The sequence below is a fragment of the Ambystoma mexicanum genome, chromosome 8 (genome assembly GCF_040938575.1).
Source record: "Ambystoma mexicanum isolate Mex_15411 chromosome 8, UKY_AmexF1_1, whole genome shotgun sequence".
NCBI lineage: Eukaryota > Metazoa > Chordata > Amphibia > Caudata > Ambystomatidae > Ambystoma > Ambystoma mexicanum.
This window is the reverse complement of record NC_090929.1, coordinates 1309454945-1309477621: the sequence shown is the minus strand read 5'-3', so window position 1 is coordinate 1309477621 and position 22677 is coordinate 1309454945. Positions and strand designations below refer to the sequence as shown.

The 22677-nt window shown below is 41.2% G+C and overlaps 1 protein-coding gene across 3 annotated transcripts in view; it reads right to left on the bottom strand.

Annotated features, from left to right (window-relative positions):
- Positions 1-22677, bottom strand: part of STK32C (serine/threonine kinase 32C) — a 2128976-nt gene that overhangs the window by 256978 nt on the left and 1849321 nt on the right. For all 3 annotated transcript variants that reach the window (XM_069611418.1, XM_069611419.1, XM_069611420.1), the window contains exons 7-8: positions 7789-7892; positions 7569-7685 (exon numbers count right to left, since the gene is read on the bottom strand). In XM_069611418.1, coding sequence (XP_069467519.1) covers positions 7569-7685; positions 7789-7892 — 221 coding nt within the window. The remainder of the gene's footprint in view (positions 1-7568; positions 7686-7788; positions 7893-22677) is intronic.

Sequence of the window (22677 nt, the reverse complement as noted above, 5' to 3'; positions counted from 1 at the left end):
TCCCTCTCCTGGGAGGGAAGAGGCCGCAAATTTTCTTGAGATGCACTTTTGTTGATTTTTTCTAATATTTAGTATTCTTTCGTTATTAGCTTTAGAGGAGGTTTAGATTTTCTCCTAGTAAGAAGGTATTACAGTCCTCGTTACAAGGTAGATTACTCAGTCGAGCAAACTCAGAAATAAAAGCCAAAGACGGAGGTGTATTTTTTTCAATAGACAAAACTACCTGTTGCGCATCTTCACAGTGTCTCTACTTTGGCATTCCCAGGGGAGAGTGCACTTCCTTTTGGCTCAGCAAGGTACTTTTTCTCAACATGGGACAGACATATCTCTAGTCTCTCTTGAATGGCAGACAGCTGAGAGGTGTACGTCTTTACTTCCTGTTGTGAAAGATCATATACTTTAACTAGTGAGTTTAGGACAAAATGTAAAGCCACCAAGGATGGTTCAGTCATTTCGTTACTCCCTTCAATATAAGTCAAGTGAGAGGTATGCTGCACGGCCATACAGGTGGACCAACCAGATTAGGTGGACAGTGAAGCACTGTAACCCCAGTAGGGAGAGGTAAGCGCATTGCTGATATAGACATGGGAGGAGTGGAACTATATCTCACTGAAACAGCTTGAGTATCTAACAACATGTGGTACAAGCGCATGACCAAAGTATGTAAAGAAATTACTGGAGAGATCTGCCATGTCTGCTCACTAATCCCCTATGCCTACAAACTAGAGAATGAAATCACGCAACAGTGACTTATATAGGTATGTAGAATTATTCTTATCAATATTAGTATGGATGTACCTTAGCGATGTAGTGATGATTGAATCTAATTGGAGTTGCATGCTATTTAATTTAAGATTATAGATTGCATAAAGTGCAAGCCTACTGTCAACTGACAATTGGTAAGTGGCATTATTAACACTAAGCCACCGTAATGCAGATTTGTATAATTTGTGATTGCTAAACGTGTCCTTACCGTTCAACTCTTATTCCTTAGTGATATCGATTGATATCAGGACTAAACAAGGTACACTTGCTTTATTATTATGATGTGTATGTGGCTTTTGTGAACCCTGGATTGAGCATGGCAACTGAACCATTTTACTTTGCACTAAATAACATTTTTAATATTTCTGTGCTTGTTCTTTTTTACCCATCCTTCTCTTCTCTCTATCTTCATGTGCATAACCGCTGTTTGATATCCTTTTTCTATTATTGCAACACTTACATGGATGGGTAATACCCTATGGTTTTGTGAATGTACAATTTTGGCACCCCTATCATTACACATATGGCTTCACTTCAATGTTTTTTGATGTGACTAATGGTTATCTGCCGTGATATTTTGCCTTTTGGTTTGTTTTGCTCAATACAAATGTATGTTATGTGGTTACACACATAATTGTACATGATATTGTCAGCCTCAGAAGTAGAGCGTATAGCTCGAAACACGTGTCAGGCTGATCTCCAATCAGTTAAACACATGCAATTTATGCATGGACTTTTCTGATTTGTGCGCAGTGTGAATGTAATTCTTTGCCTTTGTACTTTTCACTTGTGGCGAGCTTGGCAGGTGACCCACACTCTACTTTCACCCACAGCCGAATCCATACCTAATTCATTAGTACAAGTGCTCAGGTTTTCTTACCTCTCTTGCTGCCAAATCTCTTTAGTATTATAAATGAAGAAAGAAATAACCTGAGAGCTAAGATAAAGGAGTGCCCACTGTTCTCGACTGAGATGATAACATTCGACAATTCCTTTCACAACAACAGATATTGGACGAAGTGTGTATGGTGCAACCCGGAAGGGGACTGCAGTTATATGACCTGGAGTTTCAATGACCATGCAAATTACTATGGACATCTTGCAGGAGCAACAATGATATAGCTACCAAAAGCAACGGTGACGATGTATGTTGGTTTGGTCAACAAGCTGACCAGAGGGGTGACTGAAGAGAGGGTCCCAGGAATGCCCCTCACCCCCATTAACATGAAAGCCTGAGGAGTTAAGTACACACAAAGCAACTCACTATTCAGACATCCCCCAGGAGGGCCAGTGACATCAACATATGCAAACAGATACCCTCTTAGACAACCATTCAAACCTTATCCAGTGAATGTGTTTGTGGACACAGGTGCCTCAACACTGGTCATGGAGCCAAATGCCTTGATGGATGATGTTGACTAATGCTGAGAAACCATTGTGCTGATGTCATTAATGACAACATGACATTTCTTTGTTAGTCACAAAGTAAACTCGCAGCCATGCGCAGTTACACAAACACACTTAGACAGTTATGTAGATAGATAGAGCACAGATACATTTACTGTCAAAAGCATTTAATATTTTTCTCATTAGACAAGTGCAGAAATGCTGAATGCAAGGCAAACAAAGAGATGCAGCGCAAGCTTGCAGACGCTTATCGCAGCTAACCCCGTGGAACTAAAGGATCATATAAGGAGCCTGGAAGGACCAAAAGATGACTAACCTATTGGAAACGCAGCACAGTATAGATATATAGAAATCATATAACAACTATACTGAGGTTGCATGTGGCCGCAGTCCACAAAATGAGAAACAAAGAAAAGCAGAACTAGGCTGCACAGAACTGCAGACCAGGGCTCGCAGCCAAGGTCAGAGACAAATGACAAGGAGCCATCTGCAGAAAAACAGGATTGATTCTCATCCATTGCAGACCCGAGAGCTTGATTTTGCAGTCCTCAACCATGTGGTGCAGCCGAACCAACCAATGACCATTAACCCGCAGTGGGAAGAGGGACAGTTCTCAGTAACACAGACATGAAGTGAAACATGGACGATTTAACAATGTTGCAATGCTACGGGCACTCTCACAGACAGAAGTGGTGTTACTAAAAGTTACTTTGGGAACTCATAGAATAAATTGCACAGGAATAAGGGGACGTGCGTGTGAAATCACACGCCAAGCCCTGTACGTCGATTCATGGAACCAAATGTGGGGTACTTGCATGGAGTTCGGGCAGGCTCGGCATGCCTGTGTGAGCTGTCAAGTGCCTTGTGCGAGACTCCAAGCAGGTCGTGGGCGAGGCCTGCTCAGAGGGCGGATACTTGGGTGGAACACAGAAAATTAGAATTAACAAAGAACCCAGGCGTAAGTACTTGCCGGGTGGATGCGCAAATATGGAGGTGCGTTTGTGTGTCGGATTGAGGGGTGCGTGCGAGCAGACAGAGTTCCGGTCATACTTTGTGGGGTACGTACACAGCATAGTGGGGTGCATGAGCAGTTTACGGGGGTTCGCACACAGGTTTTCACAAGTTAGGATTAATGCTGCTAATGTTGTTGGGGTGCTGGTGGTAGTCACAGGGACCCTGCACAGGGTCCCCGAGGTGCAGGGCTGTTTGCTGGAGACCTCAGGTACTGATTTCAGGGCGCATGTATTTGCATCTGGAGTGCGCACAAATGTGCCAGTTTCTGGCAGTATTGTCTCTGCGTGTGGGCGTGTCAGAGGTTTTTTGCCCACGTCTTGTACTTAGGGGTATAATGCACTTAGAATTCCATGAATACGCATTGCGCACAGATTTTTATCTGTGTTCCGGCTCACGCAGATTCATTCTTGGCATGCAGGACTTCGGCGAAAATGGCCACGATTCCATGGATCAGACCCATAGTCTTTCCCATCACCTTGAGACGGTGCACTGAGTGCTGAGAACTGGGGTCCCAGGGATGGGGAAACCAGCTCCAGCCAATCAAGTAACAGAAATCCAGGGGTGGATGGCGGCGGGCAAGGGCCAATGGTAATCCTGCAACCCTGCAACAATGTAATAGTTTCTTGGGGAAGGGGCAGGCCAGCCAGTTGACATGTTACGACCAATAGAATTATATTTATAGGTGCCGTACATGGGTGATACCACCCAATCACTCAACCAGGCAGACTCTTATTTTTTTTTGGGAAGGGCGAATGCTGTGACGTCGAAATTAAACAAAACCGGAAGCGGTGATTCTGGGAATTTTTTAATCTCCTGTATGATCCCTGTCTGTTTGTGTAATAAACAACAGTTCTAACTCGCCGTAGGCTGCATCCTCCATTTGTGTACTGGGGGAGGGTTGTTTGGCCCTGGGGGCTGAACCGGTGAGCTTGTGGTAACCCCCAGTCCTTCTGTCATACCTAAACCAACAAAGTAATGACTTCAAAATGCAAGGCTGGTGGTACCAAAACAAATGGGCCTCATTACGATTTTGGCGGTGCAGTAAAACAGTGGCAGTAATTCCGTTCTCATCACGTTTTTGAGCAGTAATGGCACCACTTTTACTGTGCGAAACAAAAGAGGTGATGGCTGGAAGGTTTAGAACTAATCTTAACTTCTGGCATTGCTTGGGCCACATGTACTGCGCCACTCAATTCTGAGTTGGCCTTGAACTGGAGGATATCGCTCCAGCATAATGATGGAGATATATTCTCCACTTTGAGGCTTTACATCAGTGAATTTACCAGGTGGATTCACAGCTCATGGTAAATCCTCCATAAATCCCCAGGGAGTCCTATGGACTCCAAAATGTGGATTCCCACTGCCCTACCACAACTCGTAATCCCATGACATTACCAAGTCGCACAGGGGTGTTGCGAGGTATGGAAAAGATCCGGGGCTACGCTAATGTCAGGACTGTTGGGAGTCGGGGCTAGCTAACCTTTTAGCTGTAGCCCCTGAGCTTCCATCCAGGGCTACAACCAAAAGACCCAAGGCTACAGCCCCCTAAGCGCCCCCTCCCTAGCAACGCCTCTGCGCGCAGTAAATTACCTTAGCAGCAAATTGCAGATTTACTGCCGATTTAGTGACAATCTAGTAAATAGGCCTGAAATGCCAATAGCTACATTAAGAAATAGCTAGGAATAGTAATAATATCCATTAATGCCCACTATGTATTTAAACTATACAACTATTTAATACACACGTCGTGTTTGTGTACTTAATGATACGGCTCTCTTATGACGCAATCCATAACAAGCTGTGCCGTTATTTCGAGTGTTTTACATTTCAAGGGCCCAGTGGATAGTAATGAAAAGTCTGCAGTGAAATGTGAGAACAAACCCGAAGTACATATATAGTCCACCTCATGAGACTTTTCAATATGCGCAATTAAATACATCTGGATTTAGAAAATATATTAAAGCAGCGGCATAACAATGCACTTTCTTATTTTACATCTGGTTTCAGTTCCCAGGTTTGTCCTTTTACGTGCAATCTATGATCAAATCACCTTAAGCAAAACATCTGCATTATTCTACAGAAGATGGTGCTGCTGAATTAAGTTGGTGAAAGGGAGGCTTCCTACAATAGAACGAAACTGCTCGTGACTCATGAGGAAATCTCGCTTATATTTAACATGCGTAGGAGGGAACGTTCACTGCAGAAATCCTTGAAAACTTGCTTTAGAAATTCAGGGAGATCCTTTTTATTCAAGCTTCCAAGAGCACATCATTAGCTGCGAGAAAATAATTCAGCGAACCTCTGGATGCCTCACCGGAGCTGGAAGAACCCCTGTTTACATTATATAAACATCCATGCGCTATACATCAATGTACTACTTTGTCTTTTGTGGGCCACCTTGCAATGACAAGGAAGGGAACATACGTTTTTGAAAGGAATGCTTCCCACCATTTGGAAACAAAGTATTTGAATTGGGACATATGGAGCCTCCTTCAAAAATATTACTGTGTAATGATGTAGACAGTGGTCCAATCTAGACTTTGGTGGTAGGAGGGTAACTCATCCAACTGTCCATGGTTCTGCCACCATCTCATTTGGGGGTGGGTGATAGGCTAAAAGAGCAGGGAGGAAGGATTCTGAGTGCTTGTCCTGCTCCAGCCCCCTCCACTACCCAGCATTTGGCAACAACAGGTGATCTGGGACCAGATTACAGAAACTTTGCACCGCTGCAAGTGCAAAGTTTGCACGGTATTAGCACTAGGGCAAAGTTTGCCCTATTTTTAAAAAACACTGGGACACATTAAAAGACCATTGTACCTTGACAAGTGCAGTTTGGCATATTAAAAGCAACAGGGCTGAAATTGCCCTACTTCAATAAAGATGCATTTTTGCAGCAGGGCAAAGTGTGCCCTAGTTCTAATAGAGCAAACTTTTCCCTGGTACAAAAATGTAGTGAACATGTACCTTTTTTGCATTAAGGCATTTTTTTCCCTGGTGCTTTTAATATGCCAAACTGCACTTGTCCAAGTGCAATGGCTTTTTAATACGTCCCAGTGTTTTTAAAAATAGGGCAGATTTTACCCTAGTGCTAATACCGTGAAACTTCGCACTTGCACCAGTGCAAAGTTTCTGTAATATGGCACCTAGAGTAAAACATATCAAACATGAGTGGGGGGTGCGGGCTCACACCCACACCTGACGACAGTGCCCTGGTGGGAGGTAAAGCTTGGGGTCAGTGATGCCCAACCATTGCATGGATTATGCTGAAAATCAGTCTTGCCACCAGGCAGATGTCTCCCAGAATGAGGAAGCTACAGTGTTTATTTAATCTGGTTATAGATCCCCCACCTTAAAACGAATGGAAGCGACGTACACACCGCGAAAAAGCTCCAGATGTCACAATGCTCTGATCAAAATTCGCAAAACACGTCCATTGCAACTTGCGGGCATTTCAGCGCTAAGGCTGAGTATGCTTGTCCCTTTTTGCATAGGAAGACATACAAGCCCAGCCGTTTAGGGGGTTGAAGCAGATGCTCCCATTCATGGCAAAGGAACTATTCAGAGCAAAGCGTGCTGCAAAACCCATGGCTGCAGCGCAATGCCAAGCCTCTGTACCCACCCTAGAGACTTCTATTGTTTTGTTTTTTTCCAATGGGAAGACGCAATTTTGTCTCTTTATTGAACAACATTTCATTTAGGGGATCTGTTGCGTGCATGCAAAAGTACTTTTCTGCTGTTTTGTATCAATACATCGATACATTGCCCCATGCTTCTCTCAATTCCACGGGAATACATGGTCCCTGCCAGGGGTGTTGCTAGGTCTGGAAGAGATCAGGGGCTAAGCTAATGACAGGACTGGCAGGGCTCGGGGCTAGGTAGCATTCTGGTTGTAGCACCTGAGCTCCTATCCGGGGCTACAACCAAAAGACCCAGGGCTATAGACCCCCCCCCCCTGAGACCCACCCCCTAGCAACGCCTCTGGTACCTGGCAGAAAACACATTTTGAAATAAAATAAACACAATAATGTGACTTCTTTCCATGATTACATGTCCATCAGTCATACAACTAGAAAACAAAGAATACACGATGCATTTATTATATTCAGCTTTAAAAGAAATGTGTAGGTTGGATTGAAGGCTAGACTCATTCACACCATGACTCATCATTGCTGAATTGTTGGCGTTTATCTTGAGCCCGCAGTTATTACACGTGTGAATGCGATTCACTCTTGACTAAGGCAGCACACACACATCACTGTACTCAGCACAAGTTGTCAATGCTGTAGCATTGTTTCTGAACCATTGTGACCAGGTGGCTGGCTGGTTCACAGGTCGCACTGGACTGACAATGACTTGCAGAGCAGTATTGGACGAGGGCTTACCTTTCGTAATAAAGCAATCATGTCTTTCGACCAGACCGATGCGTACTGCACCGTCACTGTGCTGAAAAGCTGAAGGAGGGTCTCCACAGGGTTGGTTGAGTGGATATCATAGGGTCTCTAGAGAAGGAAAAGAGTGTACCGTTGGCACGCTTGCTCGAAAATAAGCTGGCAACTAGTCGAGAAATTCAGAAGAAGTACCAGACAAAATGAATTCTCTTACCCATCCTCGAAGAAGTTCAAAAGCCATTATTCCCAGTGACCACCAGTCGACTTCGAATGAATACCCTGTGCCACCATTCATGAAGGAGTGGAAAATCTCTGGCGCTTTAAAAAAGGAGAAACCAAAAATGTGTTAAGTGGGCTATTTTTTTCTGCATTGCTGTGCTACATGTCATGGACAGTTGCGCTGAACTCTAAACATATTACTGAGAAAATCGACTTCAGGCCTCGCGTTCTCTTAGATTTTTGAACCTCGGGCTCTTTTACATTACAGTGGCATTGAGCAAGCTGCGCACTTTTTGATCCGTTGCACTTTTTGAGAAGTTGAGTTCAGGTATCTCCATGTTCTTAAGTATAAGCTTCAACAAGCGCAGATAAACTGGTTTCTTTTAATTTGGTAAAAGGCTTTTTCACTGAAATCAAAGAAATATGAGGAGGAGGGAAGAGAGATGCAGCTGCATGAAGGTAGGGGGCATCTCTTCGCAGGTGCAGCGCGCTGTCTACTGCACCGCCACAAAGACCTTCATGGAGAACATCTGCCCATCGTCCGATGGCATTTCAGATGTCTATTCTACAACACATGGTACATCCTTACATGCATTTCTTAATAACACGTCTGCAGCTTAGAACAGGCTCCACTTGTTTGTTCTCAGTACAATAGAGTTAGAGGTCTGCTTGCGATGCGCATATTATCATAGAAGGCTGCTTTTAGAGGGAGCCTCCTGTGATCAGATGTTTGACGACCAATCATTACCGGAAAATAGCATTTATTGCCAGATAACAAAAGGGTCATTTTCTTTCGATTTAGCGAATCTCTCCTAGGATCAGTCTGTGATAAATGCAGTACTTGGCCGAGTTTACAATTGTGGTGGATACTGGGCGTTTCTGGAGATCATAATTTTCTAGATATGTTTGTGTTTCATATATATCAGTAGGTACTACCTACTCGGGTTTTAATTTACAATACTGTGCTGTATCCATAACACTAGAACAGAAGCCAATCTTCTTAGCAGAAGTACCCGTGACCCGAACGGGTTCTGTAGACAGACATGATAACACTGATCCTGTAGGTCTCTGTTCTATTTCACTTATCGCTTGACGTGCTTTGCACCCTGAAGTAAACTGCACTGAGAATGGGCGTGTGTGGCTTGCTGACATAACCCAGAGCAGACGGGGGGAGGTGAGAGTTGGTGTGTTGCTGCATACTGGGACCTTCTGTACTCTCTCCCCACCTGTCACCTCACCCTGCCGTGGTGCAGTTGATTGTGGGGCATTGCAGTGCAAATATCTTGGAAGCTGTGTATCCTAGGGCCTGGAACTCGAGTTTTATTCATTGTGTCGGGACCGGTCCTTCGATGACCACATTGATGTTTTGCTGATTTCAGGCAACCGTCTCATGTGTGAAGGTGCTGACATCCAAGGAAAGGGATGGGGTCTCCAAATGTCATGTAGCTAGTAATGTCCAGAGGCTCCTAACAGGTAACTATGCACAATTTGGTGCAAATTGGTCAAACAGTGTGGAATTGTATAAGGAACAAGCCTTCGCCAAACCTAAAACCCACAAATTTGTACTTGTGCTGAAATCTGGGGAACAGGGGGAGTGTCCACATGTTATGTAGCCAGTAATGTCTGAGGGTCCTAATAGGTAAATATACAAAATGTGGTGCTTATTGGTAAAACAGTGTGGAATTGTATAAGGAACAACACTTTTCCACAAACCCACAAACACATTTTGACTTTTGTTGAAATCTAGGGAAGGGGTGGGATGTCCATATGTAATATAGCCAGTAATGTCTGGAGGGGCCTAACAGGCAACAATGTCCATTCTGGTGCAGACTGATGAAACAGTGTGCAATTGTATTAGGAACAATGCTTCGTCACAAACCTGCCACAACAAACCCTTTTTGACCTTTATATACATAGATTACAATTCAGGCTTACCTTATGACTCTTACAACTGTCTTAGTATAAGGCCAGAGTCAATGTTCAGGCCAATGGGACGTTTTATATGAGCTCCATTTACACACAGCTAACATTTACTGCCACCTTCAAGATTTGTGTGGGAATCCATTACCAGAAGATTTGCAAGAGTGGATACATGCTCTATTGTCTGTACCTGAGCTTGCCTGGCAACTGTACTAAGGGAATCTCAACAGTCACAATCCAATGCTTCTTCTAAAGGGATCCTTGAATAATCCTTTGGTAGCTGGACAGAATGTAAGAATTACTTGAGAAAAAGGGGCACGTGCAGATATAGAAGGCACCACACACATTACTATGAAGTTAAGAGTAGGGATGGGTGAGGGGCCTGCCCCATTCCATGAAGCAGATTCGGAATGGGGGGTTACTTTGCCCAGCCTGCTCGTCAGCCTTCAAGAAGAATGAGGCATAGACCAAGCAGAAAAATGTGGTTTTGCATGTGGCCAATATAAATCTCTACATCCTCGAATTTTCAGCCAAACAGATTTACAAAAATGCCCCCTCTATAAATGCAGTGCATTTCGACCCACTTACTTTCCGGGATGGTCAGCGTCCACACTGTGAGTCAAGGGGTGAGTGTTTTCTTTTCTATGTCAGGCCAGAAAGCATAGCCATTTCATTTTTGGCGAGGTTTCTCCCACCCAGTTTAAGAGAGAAAGATCATGAGATGTAGAAATAACATGCATGATCACACAACAGGGGTAAGGTTTATTGAAATAGTCAATGCAAATAAGGAATCATCTTCCATACAGAACTATTCTATGACAATAATGTGTAACCTCCTGTAGTTATTCATACAAACTGAACTACAGTCACATCTACAGTTGCCCAAAGCACACTACTGTCCCTAGTCAACACTGGTGTGCCGCCTTGGTCGCCTATCTAAAAGGGATTGTAAGAGAGACCAAGGTCCTATTTGTATTTATATTTAAAAAATGTCGATTTCTTCTTAGCAGTAGTAGTACTGCTAATGTTTCTACCCCAGGGAGAACCATATTTTGGGGTGAATACACATGGATACCACTTTGCAAAAATGTATTTAAAAAACAGTAATGGTACATTCAAAAGAGGATGTTCCTGTTTATTAGCCCCTAACTTGAATATGTATAGCGATCGCAGGTTTAAACTATAAAAGGCTCTATTGTTATTATTGTATCTAAAGAAATTAACAGAAGATATCCCATTCTAATGAGGTCGACTGCTGTCAGCGAATATTATGATTAATGTCGCGTTCATCATGGAGACCATCGATATTTTTGGCAAATTCAGGGTTGTTGGAGCTCTACGTTTGCTCAAGTTCTCTATTTTCTGATCCCGTATCAAGAGACACAATATAGGGACTCTTTTTTGTTGCTGCTGGTCGAATTGAAGTATTTTTCTATAATGTGTTGGCCACCCATGTTCCAACACTAACACTCAAGTGGACACCACTATCATTACTACCTTCCTTCTTGTGTGTGGTTGCAAGCCCCTTGAGGTCTTTTGGTGCATCTATGAATATCTGATAATTCTGAGAGGAACATCATGTATGCATGTTTCCTTCTCTCCCTGTAGGGAGACAGAATAAATAAACAGTCTTATATCTGTCTTTTTTCTGTCAGTACATGTGTAATTATTTAGTGCGCGTATATTGGTACATAGCGTAGGTCATCACGGATATTTCTGAATACAATTCTACATATGGATGCTTTTAGGGCTTACCTCAAGCATCTGTACACTGGCTCTGTTTCCCGTCTGCTCATGGTATCTGAGGAACTGTATTTTCAGATGTATTTCTATAGTGTCCCGGACTTGACATTCCTACGTACATTGCAACCTGTGATTTCATCATGCTATCTATTTCCAAAGATGATGGTCTGGAAGAGCCATCTTGGAGTTGTCAAATAATATGAATAGGCATCTGTTCTTTCCATAACTATGCACCAAGAGGAAATGGTTCCTCTTGTGCATCCACTGTAATCTTTTTTATTATGCTATTGTCGTTGTCATATGCCTAATTTAATTGCATTATTCCCATCTCTTAAAGTTATGTATTTTTATGTGTCATAGATCACATGCACTAAATAATTTTTCCTGAATTAAATGCAGCATATGGCTGTTTAGTGCATTTTTAGGGTTTACCATGTATTCAATAATTGTCGGAGGTGCCATGATTTCCGCGTTTCCTGATAATCATGTTTGCGGTCATGTTCAGGACGAGTATCAAACTCCATTCCTACATGCATTTCACCCCATCATTATACTGTCAATGTCAGAAAAATGGCTGGGGCAGGACTTCGATGTCTAAGGCCTACAGAGATCCCAATTTGTGGGCGATAAGTCCTATTTGGATGACGCTTTCTAAGATTTCAACTTGAAATATAAATTACAAAGCGGATACATCTTGCACTATATTGCCTCTTTCAATGATAACAATTTTAAAGAAGACTCTCAAAATACTTTTGAGTACTACCTGGGATTTATTTACTTCTATAAGAAACGGCCTTACTAATCTGGGGATATGATAAACACTCTTTGTTTGTCTTTTAAAGGCTTAGGTCAGTTAGTGACACCAACTGGCCTGAGGCAACTCTGCCAAGTAAGCTTGTTCTTTGAGTCTCTGCACTTACTCCAAGAATCTCTCTCAGAGAATCTGGTCTTGCTTTGGGAAAGACCAACGCATTGAGTCGAATCCGTGAAAATGCCAGTTTAAGGAGAGTGACTCACCAGTTACATAAAGTTGGTATCCAATCTGCTTTTCTCCTGTAAGGCAGACTCTCTTACTTTTATTTTTCCCTAAAATATCTCCCTTCTTCCTGTTTGTTCATACATAAACACATAGCAAACTCCACCTATGTATCATCATTTGACATGATATTGTGGATAGGACAGGGCCTGTAAAAGATTTCCTCCGCGTCCTCACATCCTCACATGTGTCATAAGAGGGTGAGTCAGCTATTAACTAGTCCTCCCACTCTCAGGAAGGAAGAATGAAAATGGAACTGGAATATAATATTTAAAATAATTCTCTACATGAACATACAATCCAGGTGAATATGATATTTAGATTTGTAAGTATATTCTGAATCAGGAGCTATAATTTTTTTCTGTCACTTCATGCTTGATGGAGTTATTAAATGATTTGAGATTATTATATGTGAAGTTATAAAAAATATGTGATATGCATAAATCATACAGTTTAATGTATACTTTTATTTTAAATATTAGTGCTTTCTGTTGAATCGCAATCTATATCCGGTTTTCTAATCAGTCACATTTTTCATAACTAATAGTGTATTTACCAATGTTACTTTAAATGCATCTTGTAAAGGTTGACTTTACTAGACACTAGCTGAATTTCATTCCATTTCATTTTTACATGGCTTTTTACTGTATCACTAGAAACCATCTGTTGTTTGAAATTGCCAATTAACTTTACAAAAGCACAAATTGTCAAGTTATTGTTTATGGTTTAGGCCTAATGGAACCGCTAGACATTTTTGTGAGGTATACTACTCTCTGAGGTTACAGGTTATGAATCTCCTTCCATCTGCTTTTCAAATCCTTTCATGTTTGTGAACTGTAAGAACATGTATGGGGTCGTATTGCCAGTATACAATGTACAGTAGAGAAACACAGCCAGGCCCAGTTTTAAACTGAGTAGATGGATCACCTAAGTCGGCTTTGATGTTTATATGTGTCACACAGCTTTGATTGCAAAAATGAATTCTCTTTATTTATTCATCATAAAAACATTATAACAAAACACATTTAAACAAATGATCTATGATCATCATTAACCACTTCTATCCAGCATTGATTCTACATTAATGGGGTAACTGAATTTGCTTTTCTTCAAACATAACAATTGGTTGGTTATGCACAGGAGAACTGATGGGGCCCTAGGTGACCCTCGCGTATGGAAACAAGGCACAATCACCACACACAAACTGATACGCCAGACACGAGGTCCAATTCCCAAAAACTAGCAACAATTCGCAATCTGCGGACCTGCAGACATGAATCTTTGTTTTAAGGAACACACTGCTCTTGTTCTTTCTAGCAAGCTGCGTGCGGGGGAGAGACACATTCCAGGCACCGCTATCTTCAAGTTTCTATTCGTGTGCTAGGGGTCTGCTCGCTCTGCAGGGCTCAGTAAAGGGGGGCCGTAAAAGAGAGCATAATTCAAACCATTAATTGTACGTTCCTACCATTTCTACCACATCAGTGAGACTAGCTGGCACCTGCGTAGTGATTAAATGCCTTGTTGCTTACTTCCAAGGACTCGTGTGGGAAGAGACCGGGCATTTCTGTCTGGATTGCCTGCGTTGTGTTTCAACATGTATCTGGTGACCTTGCTCTATTCATGAGCAACAGTGAAATAGCGGAATAGAATAAGCTTACAGCAAAGCAGTTTAGACAGAAAGCAAAAAAGCGAAAATTAGACAAAATGGCGAATTCTATTACATCAAAATGGTTGGTCTGCGGCCAACGAAATACATTGCCTATGCTATGAATGGGTAATTTCTAGACTCACAGAACGGGAAAGACAGATTAAATTCCCTTTTCGGTCGACATATGTTTCGGCCCTTACAACGTGTACTACACTCTCTCATGGGTTGTCACATGTTGCTGACTCCACTGAATTTCCCTTTGAATTTGGTGTTATTGGTGAACACTCTTGGAATGTTTTTGATTTGAAGCCCTTCTGGTATAGTACCAGCCTTCAGATATGCCAAGATAAGTTGGCCATGTGACTCAGTTCTTATGAGTTTTTTCTTTTTTGAATGAGTAATTTGGCATCATTCGACTGAGCTATAGCTCCCACTTTCTCAATGTTGTCTCCTAGTAGTGATGGTAAGTTCATGAGTTTTAGATAATACTTATCTGAAAAGGAAACCAAATTTCCGTTTTCCATTTTAGTGACTTTTTAGACTTTTATGTCACTTTTGAGAAGAAATCAACCCAACAACCAACGGGTTGTGCTTAAACGAGATATAGAATTGGGTACTCCCCTATTTTTGTTAACGGGGGGTCAAATCTGTATAATGGGGAGAACTATAATATAGGCAAAGACAAAAACAGATTGACTACCCCTCTCTGAACAGTCCCTCCTGCACAACAGCCTAATATGATCTGGATCTACTTTATCATTGAGTAGATGGATCACCTAAGTCGGCTTTGATTTTTATATGTGTCACAGAGCTTTGATTGCAAAAACAATTCTCTTTATTTATTCATCATAAACACATTATAAAAAAACACATTTAGACAAATGATCTATGATCATCGTTCACCACTTCCATCCAACATTGATTCTACATTAATGGGGTAACTGAATTTGCTTTTCTTCAAATATAACAATCGGTTGGTTATGCACAGGAGAACAGGAAAGACAAATTAAATTCCCTTTGCGGTCGACATATGTTTCAGCCCTTGCAATATGTACTACACCATCAAATATTGGGCCATCTTCAGGACACAGGCAATTTATTCAGGAAGTTGAGTTTCATTCTCCCAGTTTGAAACTGCAGGCATTCAGAGCACATTAAAAAAAACTTAGTGTGCAGCTAGGTTAAAATAATGAAGTGCACAATGTATATTGGATGCTTCATGTGTGAAGACTACATTAGAATACATAACTGATTAACATTACTAACATTACTAAAGTACTAATTTCAAAGTCTCTAACATGATTATGCAGTATTCTATGCACAATGAGGTACAGTACAAGTTTTGGGTGCACTGTTTAAAATTCATTTTTCCATGAGGAAATGCACACTAGCGTTTTCTTCAGCTTGTGGAGGACAGAAGTATGTAAGATGCAGGAAGCAAAATTAAACAGTTACTCTGGACATGAAGTCTTCATTGCATTGAAAACAAAGGCTGACACTGGGCACATTCTTTTTACTCTGATTGGTAGGAATTGTAGGCAGACAAACCATGTCAACAGGGGGTTGAATGAGAGTTTTGCTAATGAATGAAAAAGAAGGAGTTGACAGTTCACGCTGGGTTCAGGAGATGGACGGTGCCATATCTATGGAACTCTAAGTGGGTTGAGTGCCAGTTATGGGCATTTCGGCTGGCAGCTCCCCACACATATACAGAGGAGTTTCGCGCTGAGACTGGGACTGCAAAAGACAGCGAGGTCATGCGGGGATCTCAGATCACTGGCCTTGATAAGATTTGTGCCAAGTGAGGAAAAAAAAAAGTATGGCGCGCGTGTGTTGGTAGAATCCATTGGCAGTGCAGAGAGGTTAGAAATAATTGTATGTTTATTTTTCTCTTTCTATATTCAAAGTGTAAATTCATGTTTGCAAAATACCTGCTTGTTTCTGTTTTCTTCTCTTATATCTTGCAGGTGATGCTGTAAATATCATGTGGTAAGATTCTGTGGTTTGTAACTCATTTGTAACACAAAGTGCGGATAACAAAACAAATTAGATTTTGGTGTCATTCATGCATCTGTGAATCATTTACATATGAGGCACAAAAGTGATGTTTATACCAGTGCAGTGGTGCATTTACCAATGTATCATTGTAGCTAAAATAGCAAACAAGAGAAAGTCAGTAATAGACATCTACAACGTAGAAAGTTGTGTTCAATGTAATGAGTGATTCCTTCCTTGCATGCTGATGGGAAGGGGTGCCTAATCCGGCACATAGATTACTGGATGTACATAAGCCAGTAATATCAGCCACAAACTATAAGTGGCGCCTTCAAAAAAACTAATTGGGTTCTCTGAAGTGTTCTAAGTCTGGGGCTCTCTACAGGCGACTAGAAGACATTCTAATAGAAAGGAAAGGTTTGTTTTATGATGGGGTTATAGTATAATAAAAAAAGAACATGCTCATCACTATACCATAGGAATAAGATAATTCTGAAAATACCGCAAGATAAGATACACACTAAAATTACTACCAATACAAGCGAACGAGATATGGTCACTAAAATAGAGTGATACCAAACCCACTCTAAATGTAAGGCTAGTTTACTGCCAAATTACCACCAATAGTTTTACGTTAAGAAAATACAGACAAATCCAGAATTTACCCCAATAAAACAAAATCTCTTACAGAACCAAAGAAAACACCAGATGTCCTTAATCAAAGAAAGTGAAAGCCATTCTATTACAACTACAACGTCCTTATGGATCAATATTTATGAAAACATTATTAATCCTAAATATTCCATATGGTACATCCTAATCTCACTGTTTTCATTTTTAGCAAACAACTGATTAGACTGTAAGCACATCAGAAATATGCATTAATTGCAGAGATATTGAATCTGAGAAGATCATGATATCACCAAAGTAAAGAATTATAAACAACTTAAGATAATCAGCAGGAGGTGGAATTCATGACTCCTGGGAATACTGCAGGCCTATTACATAATCCAAGCGCTATAACATGCTATCCATTATACCTAAAGCGGCCTTACATCCATTAATAGTTCTTATCCACAGAAAGTGTCAAGCACTGTCCGGGTGTCACAAATGGAGGGACCAACTGTCTTTGAGACTTGTGGCTTTACTTTGGTTACTGTAAGAGTAACCAATTAATAATGAGCATTTAAGGTGCAGGGCAATGACAGCCATTAGGTGCCCGCACAGCCCAACCTTTACTTGGGTCTTTAAGGAGGACTGGAGGATACTTAAGGACTGGACCTCCCCCATGCCTGAGGCGGCTATATCTTGTAGTACCCATCAAGGTGCTAGTGTGCCCCTACAAACCTTCAACACAATTGCGTAGAAGAGACAAACAAAGCTGCCTTCTTTGGACCAATGCTTTAGCCAGTCAATTCATCATAGGCAGCAGGCCAGCCTGAGGAAACAAAGGGAAGCCTGAATCTGAAGACAGCACAATGATGGGCTGGCCAAGTGATGCAGCAGATAGGGCACGGAGAGGAATGCATGTTCTGGGACAATGTCTGCAGAGTGGCATAATAACAGACAGGGCAGTGAGCAGCAGTGCACTGTTGAGCAGGGAAAGTGGAGAGGGAGGGGTGAAGGCAGGCAATGGATGAAGGTGGAATGTATAGTGCAAGGTAGCTCAGAAATGTTGTGGATCAAGTAAGTACTAGATTTCAATAGTGCAAAATATCTACATCCTGATTGGCTAGAATGCATCTAGATTTCTAAAAGTATTGATATATGTAGATAATTACCCTTAAAAGTGTGTGTGGGTTCAGGAATAACCAAAATAGTTGACAGGAATGTTTGCAAAGTCTGGCAATAAGATCATGATATGATACTTGTCCTAAGTCCAACATATCCAAACCTCTATTGTCTCATGATGAATGAGTGATTAACTGACCATTCATACATCATACACCATGCTCTGAACTGCATCCTGGCACTGTTGTTCACTAACAAGTGGATGCCCAGAGCACATATGCAGAAGAAAGAAGGGTCTAAGGAGTTCACAACAATGAAGGTAGTTGAGTTAAGAAGAGATGATGGGGAGTTTCTTGCATTTCTGCAGATTCCAGATGCTGAGGCTTCTGGCCCTCATACAAGGAGAATGTATGTATTGCAATATTAATAAGATAAGAGTTACCATATCTTAAGAAATAAGTAGGCTGGGTGCTTAGCTGAGAGGTGAGACTGCAATTAATGTATTTGTGAAGTAAGAACAACATTTCACTGAGAAGAATTGTAAAGAAGACTGAGCAGAGAAAATGGTTGGTCTTTTTGAGAGCCCAAAAATCAGGTTAATGGCAATGTTTTGAAGGAGGTGAAGCTTTGATAAAGAAGGGGTGCCAACAACTATGGGCATTAAAGCATGTAGAAATAAATGTAGAATATATTTCATTGTTTTATGGGAAAGAAGGTCATCTTTTTTTCGCTTTGTGAATTTAAGTTACATAGGCTAAAGCAACATCCACCCAGAAAAGTGACAGACAAAAATACCTATTACTTTTCGACAGCTTCCATCTGCAAAGTCTAAGACAAAATTTACCTTTTGGGCAGTTCTTACGTATTCAAAGGAACTGTAGTCGGAAAGAGGACTTTGATATAAATAGCAAAGATCTGTCTGCCAGATTAAAAGCCCAAGGCTTTCCCTCGCACATTGTCTGCAGATCTATGAAAAGGGCAAGGAATACCAACAAACAGGACTGTCTGGTGACACAACCACGAGTGAAGGAAGGTAAGATAACATGCGTTTCCACTTTCTCACCAATTAGCAATGACCTTCGCAGATGCATACTTAAACACTGGAATATGATGAACACCAAAGAGTTTGCTATTAACAAGCCACGCTTTGCATTTAGGCGTATGCCTAATCTAAGAGATAAATTGGTCCTTACATATAAAACATACAGGGATGGGAGCGACAACACTCAACTGACGCTCTGGAATTTACCACCTGTGGTAGGCCATTTTAAATGTGGGAAATGCTCGGTGTGCCATCTAACTACCAACTTGAAGAGTGTTGACTTGAAAGGTAGAATATGGAACTTAAAAAGCTTCACCAATTGTAATTCTAAATGAGTGGTGTACGGCATAAGATGTCCATGTGGTCTTCTGTATATTGGAAAAACGAAGAGACCTGTCTGGCAGAGAATCTGCGAACATAGGTCCTGCGTCAAGAATGGCGTAGCAGAGAAACCCTTAGTTTCACACTTTAAGTCTGCCCAACACAGCTCAGATGATATTCATTGGTTCATTATTGAAACAATTCTTCCCCAACCCAGAGGGGGCAATAGGGACCTAAAACTGAGGCAGGCAGAACAGAAATGTATTTATTCACTAAACACTGTTAAAGAAGGTCTGAATATTTCGATTGAATGGGCACTGTTCATTCATAATAAAAAATAAAAAATTATTGAAAACCCATCCGTAGAGTTGCTTTGCATGGGGTTAATATCCCAGATACAATAGATGCAGTATATTATTCCTGCTCCAAGATGGCGGGCGCTCACACACTGTAAATATGTATTTACATAATGCGGCTTTGTTTGCTCTGTACATAACATTGACATTTCTGAAATACACGCCCATGTATCCACACTCAATGGATCCAAAGTTCATCAGATGCACGCACTTATATTTCTATGTGATTGGAAATGTTGCACCTTTTCCAAGATGGTGGGCGCAAATGTGTCGTTAGAAACAGGCACACACAATACAAGTGTGGCCACTCCTTACGTTATCACGAAACACGCTATTTGAAGCCTTACGCTAGGAGTTCAGCACGTCACATGATTTTTTAAGTCAGGTGACATGCTGCCATAGGAAGCGAACTGTGAGTGGAGCAATCGGCTGCTTGCAGGTAAGACACAAGTATGCAAGATCCTTTCGCCGTTGTAAATCCAAAGTATTTAGGTTTATCACCATCTCACGGATGTCTCATCAGGCTTCGTGAGGACAAGATTCCCAAAAGACGTGCGTCCCATAGACATTTGCGGCAAAGTGATTCGTACACGGAGCCACAAATAAAAGAGTCCCAGCAAAGGTGATCATAGCGGGTAAACATTCCTCGGGCCGAATTAGCGTGGGTCTGAAGGTGGGGGGAGTGATTTTAACTCTCACACAAGATAATTGGTGGTTCTCTTACCCTCCGCAGTATTCCAAATGGTGTGGTTGAATCAATCAAGCTATTCCTATTGAGCATACGTGAGGAAAGGAAACATCAGATCACGGCAGGATTGAAAATGGTAATGATGAATGACAGCACCTTGACATAAGCGGTTAACATGGCAAGAAACGGTAAAAAACAGAAAAAAACGATAGCTGCCACCAGTCCTGTCCATGACACACCTGCGCAGTTCATAAAAAGTCCAGCGAGAGTTTCTAGGGTCTTTGGAAAGACTAGAGACCCAAGTGTGCTGTAAGGTAAGTTACATTGCAAACTGGTTACATGTTGCACAAAAGCTGCAACAGGAGGAAAGGACTAAGGGAAACAAAGTCTCCCAGTACTGACTGTCTTAAGGGCATGTCAGTTTACCCATAAAAAGTGAGCGAAAGCCCAGAGGAGTGCAGCTGAGGGCTGCGCTTCTCTGGCAAATATGACATCTTTCCTAACAGTTATTACATCTAAAAATATACAACTCTTAATTACAAAAACTGTTATACAGAATGCTTGGTTCAGGGACAACTAGATGCATAATGAACATTTTAAAATATATACAATGACTTTTTTAAGTGGATTTTTAAGCATTATACGTTTTTGTTATCTTATTTTTGTAGCTTGATGTATTCAGACCTGTGGATTAGTCAGCCATTCATGTTTTGCACTGTACATGTTGGCAGCTGTTAGCACTTGCACTTTATAATGTGGATGTATACATCAAGGTATGTGTGTAGATGCATTCCATTTTATTTACTGCCGTTTGCATTTGCACTTGTACTTTATTACAGGGTTTCTGGGGAATTATTGTTTTTTCATATTTCTCGTGTGCATATTATCCATTGTAATTATTTATGTTCAAGCATGCCATTATGACTGATATGTCTGATTTGGATTGGCTGGCATATTCACGATTTTGTTTGTGGATGGTTCATTGTCCAGTGCAGTCCTCCATTCCAATATGCCTGCCTGCATTGTCTGCTCACAAGGTTGTACTACGTAACTCATGCTTTCTTTAAAGACTGTGCTGCCAAAATCAATCAATGCTTGATCTAGTGTAAGACCTTGTGATTTATGAATGGTGACTGAGTATGCTAGAGACATGGAAATTGTTCTCTGCGTACATACATGTCTTTGAAAAGAAGGAATCGGGCTGTTGAGCATCTTATCCTTTTAACCTCTAAAGGTTTGTCAAAGTGAATATTGATATACTGAATTTTGTCGTCACATGGGTATGTTTGGAAGAAACTTTACCAAGGGCTCCATTAACTAATCATTGCTCCACATCAAGGTTACGCTTGAGCATAACTCTACAGTTTAAACACAATGTTATAGAGACAGAGTTTTCTAAGGTATTTAGTCTTGCTGTGGCTTGTTGACACATTGGTAGTGGCATACCGTGCAAATCCAGTTTGTCTGTGGAGTAAATTTGCACTATTGGTTGCATTTCTTTTTTCAGAATTGTTTCATTGAATTGTGCACAGCTTGCAAGATTTGGCATCAAGGACATACAGTTTACATTTTTGTGTGCTAATTGTTCCATGACATCAGTAGCATGATGTGTGTTATGGCCGTAGAGGTCATGGATGCATCTGGTATTTAATATAGGGTGTGCTTCTTTAGACAGTACACCAACCCAAATACTTTTCAAAATGTTGGCATAGGTGAGGTCTTCAGACTGACGCATGTTTTCAGTTAGCTCTTTGTATTGTAAATGTTGCCAAATATTTACATTTCCTATGCTGCCAAGAGTTTTATGGCAGAGTTTGTGCCCTAAGGTTTTAAAAATAGCTTTACCTTTCACTGTGTTAATTGAAAAAGATCTCCAAAAACAATAATGTGTTTTCCTCCAAAGAGTTCTACATAGTCCGTTTTGAGGACCTCTTGCAATCTGAGGTGAATCAAAGTTAACATTAGGTTGGAGACCATGCTCACCTCATCTATTAGGAGCATTTTCATTTGTTTCAAACTCTGCGTAGTTCCGTAGCAGCTTCTGCTGAAAGTTTGTTGTAGTCTAATTTGTTTAGGTATTCTACTGGAAGGAATAGCAATCGGTGTAAAGTGACACCACCTATGTTGTAGGCAGCTAAACCTGTGGGGGCAGTTACAACAGCTGACAGTTTGTTGTTTGTCAATTGTTGGAGGAACTTGCTGATAATTTTTATTAAGAATGTTTTGCCTGAACCAGCTTGATCACTTACATACAGTAATATAGGTTTGTAGTCTTGACAGGTAAAAGTTTTAGTTTCATGCTGCACACCATGTTCAATTTGTTTAGTTACTTCTAGGAAAACGCTACGATGTTCATGATTTAATTGTGATTTGAGTATAGTAAAGTCTTCTGTAGATTGTTCAT